General features: G+C 39.6%; 3 protein-coding genes across 3 annotated transcripts; all 3 read right to left on the bottom strand.

Annotated features, from left to right (window-relative positions):
• Positions 1-6: 6 nt before the first annotated feature.
• On the bottom strand, positions 7-1,018 carry LOC104825302 (the record flags this gene model as incomplete). The annotated part of the gene is made up of 1 exon (XM_010557610.2): positions 7-1,018. A coding segment is annotated over exon 1 (690 nt), but the record flags the coding sequence as incomplete, so codon positions are not given.
• Positions 1,019-4,415: 3,397 nt separating this feature from the next.
• On the bottom strand, positions 4,416-8,316 carry LOC104825301 (cytochrome c1 1, heme protein, mitochondrial). Its single transcript, XM_010557609.2, has 8 exons — positions 8,205-8,316; positions 7,931-8,019; positions 7,341-7,552; positions 5,804-6,083; positions 5,648-5,719; positions 5,444-5,560; positions 5,271-5,336; positions 4,416-4,870 (listed from the first exon to the last, which is right to left on the bottom strand). The coding sequence occupies exons 2-8, from the start codon at positions 7,988-7,990 to the stop codon at positions 4,754-4,756; spliced, it is 924 nt and encodes a 307-aa protein (XP_010555911.1). The 5' UTR covers positions 7,991-8,019; positions 8,205-8,316; the 3' UTR covers positions 4,416-4,753.
• Positions 8,317-12,785: 4,469 nt separating this feature from the next.
• Positions 12,786-13,355, bottom strand: LOC109117163. Its single transcript, XM_019203945.1, has one exon. It carries the CDS (start codon positions 13,353-13,355, stop codon positions 12,786-12,788), a length of 570 nt encoding a protein of 189 aa, XP_019059490.1.
• Positions 13,356-13,705: the final 350 nt, after the last annotated feature.

Here is a 13,705-nt window from a genome sequence, read left to right as displayed (position 1 = left end):
TCTCCGGTATCCACGAAACGGCGCCGTCTCGTCCGTCGCCAGCCGCACCACCACCTCCGGCGACTCTCCTCCGCCGACGATATTCCTCCGGTAAGCGTCGTTTACCCACATGACGCGGTTTGAGCCGTCGGATATGAACCATGGACACGTGTCCTTATCTAAGATCTCCACAATCTCCACGTCCGTACATCCCAAAGCATGGGAACTCAAACCACCGTCGTCGTATGCTCCGGTGACGGATTCCACCGTCACCCATGTCTCTACTACCGTCATCCGCCGCATCTCGCCCTTCGGATCCACCGGAGCACCGCCGTCGACGATGACCCACGTTCCCATCATGTGGGATTTCTCCCCAGTTATCGTTTCCACCGTCGGATCGAGATTCTCCGAGCCCAACGGCGTAGATTCTTCGTTCTGATCGGATTTCTGCGGAAGGAGCTGAAGCGTTACGATATCTCCGGCGAGGTATGTGTCATTCTCCAGATCAGATGCTTCAGATCTGTCTTTTCTTCTACAGTTATTCTTATTATTCTTCGAAACCCTAACGTATTTTCTCTTTGTTCTTTTGCTCGTACCGTATGATTTGCTGCTGTCTCCGGCGCATGGTTGACCGGTCATCGGCTTCGGAGCGATCGGACGATACCGGAGCATGAAGGTGTCGACGGTGGACTTATCCTGCGCCATTTCGGGGCGCATCTTAGCGTGCGCCACAGCTCATCTGTTTCTATCACTCTCTCTCTCTCTAGCCTTTCTATGTCTATCCGGTGAGCCGAAGAGATAAATCAAACGGGGACAACGGGAGATTGATCGAATGGCAAAGCGCCACGTGTCTAGGGCAAAGCATAAGATACGGTTGAATCATTGGAGCGTTCTGTCGATGTCCAATGTCATCGTTACACCATATATATATCTCTATACCGTTCTTTTTTGTTTTTAAATCTCTCGTTTCAAGAAAATCGTCCTTTTTTCACGATTATGGCTAATTCCCAGGTTTTCTGGCAAAAGTCTTTTTCAAATATTAGTATCATAATTATGATTATACATTATAATATATATATATATCTTCCACGGTCCATACTATATGTTTAAATTCCTATATTACCTTTATATTTCGTTTGTATATACTTCATTTTGGTTCGGTTGGATATGGTTTTCAAAAAATTAATATATGTATCTACAGATGGACCTACGGTGCTAGTGCCTGTCATAATATAATGGCAATTCAAAAATATATATAACATTGGCTTTACATATAATGTGATAGAGCATGAGTATTTATCATTATAACATGACACATACACACCATAGAGATGCATTTAAATGCGAAAAATAATATTTGACGGGGCCAATTAGTAAATGCAAGTTATATGGGCTAATATCATTAGGTTGTTACACATATTATATGTAAAAACATTAATTGGAAAAATATACTCCCTCCGTTTCAAAATGTTTCCGTTTCAAAATGTTTGTTGTTTTAACTTATTTCACATTTTTTAAGAAATGAAAATAAAAGTCATATATACCATTTATTTAATAATAAAAACAATATTATCATTAATAATGTATTGGAATTTGGTAAGGATAAAATTGGAAATTATTTTTAAAAAATGTATTGGAAATATAAAATGACAAATATTTTGAAACATGGATAATAATCTAAAACTACAAATATTTTTAAACGGAAAGAGTACATATTAAATTAAAATAGTAGAATGAAATTATAAGCGGAGATTGATCACATGTGTCGAATTTATAGTCTTAGACCAAAGCAACCTGTTACATATTTATTTCTTTTCCAATTGCACACCGTTGTGAATATTATATATCGGTACTATATATATATATATATATATATATAATTGGTAAGTAAAATTGTGAATATGGGACCCACATGAGAGGCTAATAGCATCTGGTCTTTACCTATTTCAAGCCTCTGACTAGTTTTGAGCGATTCGACCAATGAAATTGCATGAAGTGTCCTCCATTATCTTCAAAAGCTGTTACATCAAACATACATATATATATATATATATATGTATGTATATGTATATGCGTGTGTAGGTTTAACTGAATAGATATGCCTGCGTGTTATGGTTGGACATGTGCTTTACTCAATTCAAGATAAGATCAGTAGACATCGCACATATATATATACTTACATGTTTAGCGTTGTTGTAATGTTTTTGTTTTGTACGGATTGCTATGATATTTTATATTTTTTTAATTATGGCGATAGGGTGAAACGTAGTTCTTTTATTCAATTTCAGATTCTTCCTCTTTAGGGAGGGTGTTGTTCAAATTAATTATTTTTAAAAACTAGGCAAATGAAATTATGAACTTTTAAGATGTTCTATTCATGATAGTCTAAAAAAAAAAGATGACATATTTAATTGTTTACAGACTTTTTTGCACCCAAAATTTAATATTTCTCATATAGTACACACTAACTACACATGTACTACATTGTTAGGGTTGTCTCAAATCGTTTTTATGTTCGTAGTTTTTATTGCCTATGCTAGATTTCGGAAAATGATTAGAGATGTCATTTTTGTCCCGAGGCCGAAACCCGACCCAAGTCCATCCGAAAAATGATCGGGTTCAGATTTGAATTTATTGTTCCGAAAAAATTCAGATTTTCGAACCGGCTCAAATAGACCTTCCGATGTGGTCAAATTAAACCCGATGTGATCAAATTAAACCCGACGAGTTTTAGACTGGTCTGAAAAATCAATTTTAAAAATGTAAAAAATAATTCAAATTCAAATAAAACAAAAACAAAAGAAATGATTCTAATGAAACAGTCCGGGCTGGCCGAGTTCGAACCCAAATCTTATACGATCTGGTTTCGATTTGGTTTTATAGATATGAAAATATTTGAGTCTGTCTGAACTCAAACTCGAAACTTTCGGATTGAGTGTGGATTCAAGACGGATCGGCCGATACCCTAAAAATGATGTATATTTCTTTTTTAACAATATTTTTTTTATCATAAATTGCTACCAAGTTTCCAAATTCAGATTTTGTTTAGTCGTGTCCAAATTGTTTTTTTTTTAACCCTCACAAATTGAAACATCAAAACGATGATGAAAATGTAATTTTGGTCTCTGATCGTGGAGGGGAATTAGGTCGGAGAAGGTGAACACGTGGCGGAATATGGTTTACTGGGAACTTTATCTTTTCCCTATGTGTTTAAATCCGTTGACGAAAAATAATTGCCGTAATTTATTTTTTCGTCTTCAATCGCTATCCACGTTGGGTACAGGGATCTAAAACGTCTGGTCCAATCCGGTCCAATCCAATTCGTTTCAATTTAGAAAATTTTCAGGTCAGTCAGTCTAGCCCTTTTTTAGCGAGCTAAAAATAGACCAGTCTAATCCACATCATCTGAGCTCACGAACTAAACGAGTCGATCCACGAACAAAATATATAAATTTTAAAAATAAAATTTTAATACTAAAAAATGTTTAAAAATAGTTTTAATATTTAAAATATTTAAAATATAATAAAAAAAATTAAAATCTTAAACAAAATAAACTAAATTGTAATAAAAATATAATTTGTATATATAAAATATATAAGAATATTCAAATTTTAAAAAATAAATATTTTTTTGCCCCTCGGTGTGAACCAGTCTGACTCGTGACGAGCTGGCTCGCCACAAATTCGGCTCGCGACGGATTGACTCGTTTGACCCGTTTTTTTTATGGGTTCAAAATACTTGAGTCCGGGCAGGGTGGGTACAACATATCAATTAAATTTAAATGGGTCTGAAATACGGCCCAATTTCCAATTGCCTAAAGATGTAATCCAGGCCCATGGCACACGCGCGACGAGGGCATGCCGAGCATTTTAATTATGGCTTTAACGGACTTTTGTTGGTTCACAATGGCCATTCTCAGGCAAATTTATTGGATTTTAAATGGGTCTGGTATGGGCTAACATTAATATAGATGGGTCTAAATTTGGGCCATTATACCATCGGGGCATTATTTTCGACGGATGGTAAATGGTCGAGTGAATAAAGCCAAACCGAATTAACTGTAAACTGAAAATAACAGTTTTTTCTATCAACAATACATTTTATATCTAATTTCTAACGATGATATATAACAAAGTCAAATCATTAGAAAACATTCACAATATTTCGAAATTTATTTCGCTTACTATTATACTGAATTTTTATTTAGTTATTATTTAATTATAATTTTAATTAGACATAACCTTAACCAAACCTATTACAACCAAATAACCGCTTTAGTTATAAGTTTTCAAAAATAGAAATAAAAAAACATTCAAATTTACCGTAATCGAATAAATGGTTATGGAATCCAACCTTTGTCCACCCTAGTTCCCACTAAAGAGAAGTAATTTATTCAAACGTACTTCTATTATATTGCGTATTCGTTAAATCCAGCTGAAGAAATACTTCCTTTATTGAGACAAGCCGAGAAGAACAAGGAAACACGACAAAATCAATGTGTGTGAGTATAATAACACAATAATCAAAATCATGTGTGCTTATATGAGGCGAAAAAGCTTTTTGTTCTCTCTTTTTCCCCTCATATAACTGACTGAAGGAAAAACAGCTCTTTGCAGCTTCCAGCAAAAGACTGGTTTGGTCGGTCCATGGGATTTGACACAGAGACAAAATGGGATGATACCATGTTTTATTATTTTACCTGAGAAAACAGTCTCTTCTACGAATGGATAACAGGACAAGCTCTCTCACTTCTTGCAGCTTTTGCTTTTTATTTTAGTTCACTACGTCGAGGACGAGCTTGCGGGACTTGAGAACCGACCACTTGAGCCGCCTGTAGTAAGCTGCTTGGAGCAGTGCGAGCGACAGTAGGAATATCCACTTGAAACCCATCTGCATTCGGTTAAACCAACAGTTAGCGGGGGAAACCCGGCTGAAAAATTTACAAAAAATGAACTACTACTCAGTAAACTGGCAAGGTTTTAAAAATGGGTCGACGGAATTCTTGTGATTTTCAGGAGGGACAATGAACAAGATATGACGGAGTAGCAGATCAAGTAAAAGCTATAGTAGCATATATACATATATATGATTGTGCGTGTGTGTGTGGATTCGTATGTCGTTTTCAGACATTTGGCCTCCCAAAGGACACAAGAGCCAGGTTTTTCAGGTTCAGTGTTTATTGTGTGCGTGTGTGTGAATATAGTGAATATATATATATATATATATATATGCACCATTAACCCGACACAAAGGGGAATCATAACAAACGCGTACGAAGGGATGAGCCTACCAATTTCCTTTCTTCCATTTCTGGTTCAGCTGCCCAGGCCAAGAACGAAACAACGTCTTTACCCATCTGCCCCAAGATTGATTGAGCAGTTACGATAATGAACAAGAATAAGGTAAAAATCAAAGTAGAACCTTTGATTAGAATACTTTCCTCAGTAAAAGAAAACTACTAACCTGAGCTTCGGTGGCAGGGGTTCCATCCTCATACTCCACAGCTTCATCATTGAGCATCTTCGGCATAGCGATTGCTCCCCCAGGGAAATAAGGATTGTAGTGCAAACCCTCTCTTATCTGTACCATTGCCAAAGGATTGATTCAAAATCAAGAAAAGTCGAAAGAGGTTCAATGCACAAGGGAGATGGAAGAGATTGAATTTACCGAAACGCCAGCAGGAGGATCACGGTAACCAGTCAGAAGAGCAAAGACATAATTCTGGCCATTGTGGCGTGCCTGGTAGACAGAAAAGCAAGACTTTTTAGAACACAGATAAAAAAAATATTCTACAGATATACGGTTTTTGTGAACAAGTCATACCTTGGTTATAAGACTTAGATCTGGAGGATACGCTCCTCCATTGGCAAACCTTGCAGCTGCCTCGTTTGAGTATGGCTGGGGAAATCGGTCACTTAGTTTACCAGGACGGGAGAACATTTCACCCTCATCGTTAGGTCCATCTTCAACCTCGATTTCAGCTGCCATTGCTTTTACTTCTTCCTCCGTGTAGGCAACACCCACCAAATCTCGATATGAGATCAGAGACATTGAGTGACAAGATGCACAGACTTGCTGGTAAACTTGATGCCCACGTCGGATCCTGATCATAGAACATCAAGCTCTGAATGTTAAAATCAGACAGTATATTATTTGCAAATATGTTACGCCAGACGGAGAGGTGTTAGAGCGTAGGAGAATATCGGTAAGATATATACAAGTATTGAAGGACATGTATGATGGTGCGACTACTCGTGTCCGAACAACAGGGGGTGACACGCGAGATTTTCCCATCTCGATAGGGTTGCACCAAAGGTCCGCTCTAAGTCCATACCTCTTTGCATTAGTCATGGATGAACTGACTAGAGGTATACAGAAAGAAGTACCGTGGTGCATGATGTTTGCGGACGACATCGTGCTAATAGACGAGTCCAAAGAAGGAGTAAATGGACTGTTAGAGTTATGGAGGAGTACATTAGAGACTAAGGGTTTTAGACTTAGTAGGACGAAGACTGAGTACATGCATTGTGACTTCAGTGGCAAACGTTCTAGTGATTTGGGAGTGATCCTGCAAGGAGGATCAATTCCTCAAAACCCACATTTTAAATATCTTGGGTCAATCCTCCAAAATGATGGGGGTTGCGACAAAGATGTTAGCCATAGAATAAAAGCGGGATGGATAAAATGGAGACAAGCCACAGGGGTTCTTTGTAATCGTAAGGTTCCCTTACGGTTGAAAGGAAAATTCTACCGTACTGCCATAAGACTCGCATTGTTGTATGACAGCGAATGTTGGACGGCGAAAGGACAACATATGTCAAAGATGAGTGTGGTCGAGATGAGGATGTTGAGATGGATGTGCGGATACACAAGGATAGATAGAATTAGAAATGAGAGTATTAGAAAGAAAATAGGAGTAATAGGCATCGAAGAGAAGGTGCGGGAGGGACATTGAAAATGGTTTGGACATATACAACGTAGGCCGTTAGACGCGTCGATTAGAAAAGTGGAGAGTATAGGAATAGGGATGAAAAGGAAAGGAAGAGGTAGACCTAGACTCACTTGAGAACGTGTGATTAGAAACGATTTGGAAGTGTTGCAGATCCCGAAAGAGTTAACACGGGATCGAAATGAGTGGAAAAGAAGGATTCATGCGGCCGACCCCAAATGAACTTGGGAATGAGGCCATGTTGTCATTGTTGTTGTCGATGATGTTACGCCAGACGGAGGGTTACAGTCCGACGTATGCAGAAGAGCCGGAAAGCATTCATTATATAGCCACGGAATATCTACGACTATAACTTGCTGTGCCAAGACATGTAGAATAGTAGCATGTATATAATTGGAGATCAAGACTCACGAAGCATGATCATAGGAGCTTAGGATGCCATCATGGGGCCAAGGGTAGTTTGGAGACTCCAAGCCATGTTCAGCCTCATCAGCGGATGCTACTGATGAAAAGCTCAATAATCCTGTCACACCAGCACCCACCAGTGCCAGAGCCCTAACACCAGCAGACCCAGCATCCTCTTGAGCTTTCTTCGAAGAAAACCATGACAAGACTGGAGCTGCCTGCAAGAAACAACAACTCAGAGCTTTAGATGATTGTATGTTATTTGAACAAAAATTATATTTGCCGAATAACCAAAAAACGTCCACAGAAGGAAAGTTCATCTGTTCACTCGAAAATTGAGACCGGTAATGGCATACGAACCAATGAAATACACATGGCAGGAAGTTTCAAGGACCGGTTTTCTCGTCATCATAAGCTAATGTGAATTCCCAAGCACCAACGATCACAAGAAGCTAAAACCCCCAAAAGAAATCTAAGAGTTTTATCCCAAACAGATCCTAAACTTCTATGGCTTCCATTCAAATCGAAATCGAAATCAAAACAGAAATGACTAAACCGTAATCTAACAGACAAAAGAGAGGGCTGAAAAATCTCACAACTGAAGGGGAATGAAGTTTCCTCCTCAGAAGCTGCTGGATAATTCCTCCTCCAGCCATCTGGATGAACGCTTCTACCGATCGAATCGCTGAAATCAGAGCAAGAATAAGTCGAAAAAGAATAATCAAACACAGACAGTAAACGTATAAGCATACTCAAAAACCGGACAAGACCTAGAATCCGTCACTCCCTAGATCCGAGATCCACATAAACCGAAGGCGAGGAAACGAATCGAGCAATTTCGGAGGGGGAAGAATCTAGGTAGAAACTCACCGGAAGATAGAGCAACGGGATCAGCGACGGCGACGGAGGAGCAAGACAGAGACACAGAAGAAACAGAAGAGAAGAACAATCAAACAACAAAACAGATGCGAGAGAAAATGGGAGGTCCACGATGAGGCAGTCGCTGACACACGACACCAAAACTCTTTTGGGCCTAATGGGCCTGGTTTTGGTCCTGTTGGATCGATTATTGTCGAACCGAATATTAAAAATTCAAAAAATTATAAATAAAATATATTTACAGTGAACTCTAATAGTTATTATATTACAGCAATACGAGCCTTTTATAAATTGTCTCTACGAGGGCTTGATTGTCAACTTCAACCTCCACGTTCTCCCATCTCTTCTCCCATGCCATTCGTAAGCCGAGAAGGGCTCCCCAAGCTTCTGCTCTCACCAAGCAAATACCAAGATTGGAAGTGAATCCAACCAACCAATTTCCCTAGTGATCATGAAATAATCCACCCTTCGCTGCCGAGCTTGGACTGCCTCTTGTTACGAAGCTTGTATTATATTGTCATTCACAAGTTTCTTATATTCTCTTCTTTAGTGCATCGAGAAAATATTGAAGATTCTTAACATTTATGCTTATAACTTTGTTAAGGTAACAAAGAGAGAAAATAGAGAAAAGTGTTTAGAGAGAAATGTTTAGAAATGTTTAGGAAAACTTGATATGAAAAACTCCATACAACACCTCCTATTTATACTAAAACTCCAAACCTAGTACTCTCATCACAACCACACATCTCACCCATCAATCACACCTACCATATCTTTATTTTCTTCAATCCCACCTAACACACACAAATTCAAACTTCTACAACTCCTTATATAAGCATTACATCATCATGATGTAATCGCTTACATAAGTATTACACAAGCGTGACGTCAGCGAATGAATCACCTTCTCAATACTCATCCTTGATTCATTTGCGCGTCATCCCTAGTTTCTTCTTCAACTGTTCGAATCTTGAAGCTCCTAATGCCTTTGTGAAGATATCCGCCAGTTGCTCATCTCCTTTGACATATGTGAGTTTGATAACTCCATTGTGTTCCGCTTCTCTAACCACATGATACTTGATGTTGATATGCTTAGTCCTTCGATGTTGAACCGGGTTTCTTCCAATGGCAATAGCTGAGCTATTGTCACAGAAGATCGGTGTGCTCCCCTCTTGCTTGCATCCTGTGACAACCCATGATACCATAGGAGGGCGGGGAGTGATCGCCGGTGCGAGAGGCATGGACAATGAGCGGTTCCTGACGAGCTTCTAGGTAGGGGGTATAGGGATGAATCGGACGCACCGGAATGAGAGGGATCCGAGAGCTGTATAGGTATGAGACTACACAGTCTAAGATAACTTAAAGGAATTAATTGAGCTACTCATAGCAACAAGATGCATCTACCTTTTCGGTTGCCCATATCAAAAGAACTCCAAAGTTAAGCATGCTCGCTTTGGAGTAGTATTAGGATGAGTGACCTCCTGGGAAGTACTTTCCGGGATGTGTGCGAGTGAAGACAAAAACACGCTAAAAGATCCCGTGTTGGTGTGTGGGGACAGCTCTATCATTCTGTAACGGTCTCGGATCGTTACACATCCCAAGCTATCAAGTAGATTCCATAGCCATATGGTTTGGTTTACCGCTGCTGCTGCTGAAATATATTCTGCTTCCGCCGTTGATTGTGCGATCACCTCTTGCTTTTGTGTCAGCCATGAGAATATTGTTCCTCCTATCTTGAACACATAACCACTTGTGCTTTTCATATCATCTTGACTTCCGACCCAATCACTATCACAGTATCCCTGCAACAGTATAGTGTTCTCGGGTTTGAAATGTAAGCCAAGATCAATGGTTCCCTTGACATACCTCAATACCCTCTTCGCTTGCTTGAAATGCGTCATCTTCGGTTTGCTCATGAATCTTGAAAGGTAACTTGCAGTGTACATCAGATCCGGTCTTATGGTCGTTAAGTATAACAGACTTCCCACCATGCTTCGATATTCTTTTGTATCTGTTTCTTTCTCCTCCTCCGTATCAATGTTCTTACCATTCGGCTCAATTGGTGTATTGACTGGTTTACAATCAAACATCTTGAACTTCTCCAACAATTTCTTCGCATAGCCTCCTTGGGATAAGAAAACTCCATCTGAACTTTGCTTTATTTCCATGCCCAAGAAACACCCCATCTTGCCAAGGTCTGTCATCTCAAAATGGTGCATCATTTCTTTCTTGAATCTTCCTATGTTCTCCTCATTACTCCCGGTAATGATCATGTCATCCACATATAGTGAGATGATGAGTATATCCTCTCCAAGCCTTTTGATGTATACCGCCGCCTCGTATGGACATCTCTCAAAGCCTTATTTGAGAAAGTATCCATCGATCTTACTGTACCACGCTCTTGGAGCTTGCTTTAAACCGTACAAAACTTTTTTTAGTTTCAGCACGTTATCTTCTTTGCCTTCTATTTCAAATCCTTGAGGTTGCCTCAACAAATACTTCCTCCTCAAGTTCACCATTAAGAATGCAGACTTCACATCCATGTGATGTAGTGTCCACCTCTTTTTAGCTGCAATCGCAAGCATGAGTCTGATGGTATCGTACCTTGACACAAGTGCAAATGTCTCTGTGTAGTCTTCACCATACTTATGACTGAACACTCTTGCAATCAGCCTCGCCTTATACCTTTGTATGGATCCATCTGCTGCAGTCTTAAGTTTGTAGATCCACTTCACAGTGATAGCCTTCTTCTTCTCGGGTCTTTCCACCAACTCCCAAGTATTATTCTTCTCAATCATGTTGATTTCTTCTTCCATCGCTTTTCTCCATTCTGGATAGCTTTCAACCTCTTCAAAGTTAGTTGGTTCTACAGAACACATGAAACATGCTTCCATCATGTCTGCAGAATAGTCCAACACTCTTGGAGTGACTTCAAGTATCTCCTTCATAGATCCCGTTTTCGGATTTCTAGGTTCTGCTGAACTCCCTTCTGGAGTATCTTCACCAGTGTTGGTGGATGCCACTTGATTCTCCATTCGAATCCTTATAGAAATCCGGTGCAGGAATTGCTATACCTTTTCATTTCTCTAAACTCTTGCTCCAATCCCATATTTGACTTTCATCAATTTGACATCTCGTGCAACTCCAACTCTTTGCTTCTCCAGCAAATAAACTTTGTAGCCTTTGCTTTGTCTACTGTACCCAATGAGTACGCACTTCTCCGCTTTGTCTTTCAGCTTTAATCGCCTTTCATCTGGTACATGGACATAACACAGACACCCAAATACTTTCAAATGACTTACTTAGTGAGTGTTTACGTCCGGTCCATGTCTCAATCGGAGTTGTATTCTCCAATGCCGTCGAAGATAGTCTGTTTTGCAGGTATACTGCAGTGTATACCGCTTCCACCCAGAAGTTGTTCTTCATTCCTGCGCACACAACTGTCGACACTTCGGTTCTTCCTTTCACTTACTCCATTTTGTTGTGGAGAGTATGCCACCGTGAACTGCCTCGAGATACCTTGACTTTCGCAGAATCTAGCAAACTCTTGCGATGCGTACTCTCCTCTTCGATCTGATCTGAGTGTTTTGATCTTTCCTTCAGCTTGGTTCTCAACCATAGCCTTAAACTTCTTGAACACCCTAAATGTTTCTGACTTGTTTTTCAGAAAGTATACCCACGTCATTCTCGAATAATCATCGATGAAGAGTATGAAATACTTGCTTCCATCAAGCGAAGATGTTTGTATCGGGCCGCATATATCCGAGTGCACTAGCTCTAGTTTCTTCTAAGCTCTTGATGAAGATGATGGAAACACGAGTCTTGATTATTTCCCTAATTGGCATGCTTCACACACCTCATTGTAGTTGCCAAGTTAGGGATTCCCTTCGCCATATTCTTCTGTAGTAACTTTTGCATGTATGAGTTACTACTATGCCCAAGCCTTTGGTGCCACAGTTGAGCCATCGAATCTTCTTTAACTGTATAGGAAGACTCGCCTGGTCTCACAAGTTGCATTGAAAAAATCTTCCTCTGCATTTGTATTTCGGTAATTTTTCTTCCCATAGGATCACGAATCACACAACTACTTTCTTTGAAGTTGAGTTCGTATCCGTTTAGGAGCATTTGAGGAATGTTGAGTAGGTTCTTGTCCAACTTTGGAACATAGAACACATCCTTGATAGCTCTTGCACCTTTCTTCGTGTTAACCACGATATCTCCTTTTCCTTCTGTCAAGATTACGACTCCATTCCCTACTCGGATATGGATCTTGATATCTCGGTCTATCTTCTTGAAGTATCGGATATCTTTGGACATGTGATTTGTGCATCCACTGTCGATTAGCCACATGTCTTCCCCTTGGGCGATCATAGCTTCATCTCGCGCCGTAAATAATTGCTCATCCATACCTTCCGTTTGTGTGACTTGAGCCTATTGATTTTGATTCCTTCTGCAATCTCGAGCCAAATGTCATGGTTTTCCACATGTGTAGCATTCCTTCGTCCTCCTTACTTGTTGGTCTTGTTTGCCCTTCTTGTTTTTGAAGTAGCACTCCTCCTCGGCGTGATTATCTTACTTGCAATAACCACACCATTTCTCCCCTTTTGGATTAGACCTCCAGAGACCTTTGTTACCTCCTTTGTGATTCTTTGATCGAGGTGGAAAAGCTCCTTCTGATTTTTCTTCTTCATCCGGTAGGAACTTTGCTTCATGTGCGATCAAAGATCCAACCAGATCTGTTACACTTATGTTTCTTAAATCTTTCGTCTCCTCCATCAACGCTGCCAAAGTTGCGTATGACTTTGACATCGTTGTTAGGATCTTCCTTATGATTTCAAATTTTTTCTTCTCTTCTCCCAGTTGTTCCATTTGGTTTGTGATATCCATCACTCTATCCGTATATGCTCTTATTCTTTCACCATCTTTCATTCTCAAATTTTCGAATTGAGTATGTAAAGATTGTAATCGAACAAGTATGGCTCGTTCATTACCTTGATATACTTCTTGCAACTTGGACCACACCTCCTTTGATGTTGTGGCCGTTATCACCTTCTGGAAGACAAAATCTGTGATAGAATTTTGTAGAAGTTGGAGGGCCGTCATGTCCTTCATCTTGATCTCTCTCCATTTTGTGAGCTTCATCTCTTGATTTTGTTGGTTTAGTGCTCTATGATGTACTGTTTGCGAGCTTTACTTGGATGCATTTGATGTATTGACGCTTTCTATGATTTATAGATTAGTGTTTCATTCATTACATATTTTGCATACTTAAATATGTTATGAAATCCATGTATTGTTATGAACAATATTAAACTCCCTAGTCATGTATCATTGTGGGAATAATGATATACCAAGACTATTATGATGTGTGATTGATGATCATATAGATGATCATAGGTATTGGATACGATCACAGTCATAGGTATTCGTTGGAGAACGAAATACTGGATTGACCCACATGAGATTGTCACATGGACTAGCGTCATGACTTG

This window comes from Tarenaya hassleriana, unplaced genomic scaffold, assembly GCF_000463585.1.
Source record: "Tarenaya hassleriana unplaced genomic scaffold, ASM46358v1 Cleome44, whole genome shotgun sequence".
NCBI lineage: Eukaryota > Viridiplantae > Streptophyta > Magnoliopsida > Brassicales > Cleomaceae > Tarenaya > Tarenaya hassleriana.
The sequence above is the reverse complement of the archived record's forward strand: the minus strand, read 5'-3'. Positions and strand labels throughout refer to the sequence as shown.

What these genes read in the sequence shown, in the direction of transcription:
- LOC104825301 (XM_010557609.2), bottom strand. Translation starts at nt 7,990, where the DNA reads ATGGCTGGAGGAGGAATTATCCAGCAGCTTCTGAGGAGGAAACTTCAT. An exon ending in CCCCTGCCACCGAAGCTCAG is followed by an intron (nt 5,337 to 5,443) that starts GTTAGTAGTTTT and finishes ATCTTGGGGCAG; the next exon opens with ATGGGTAAAGACGTTGTTTC. An exon ending in AAATGGAAGAAAGGAAATTG is followed by an intron (nt 4,871 to 5,270) that starts GTAGGCTCATCC and finishes AACCGAATGCAG; the next exon opens with ATGGGTTTCAAGTGGATATT.
- LOC109117163 (XM_019203945.1), bottom strand. Translation starts at nt 13,355, where the DNA reads ATGAAGCTCACAAAATGGAGAGAGATCAAGATGAAGGACATGACGGCC.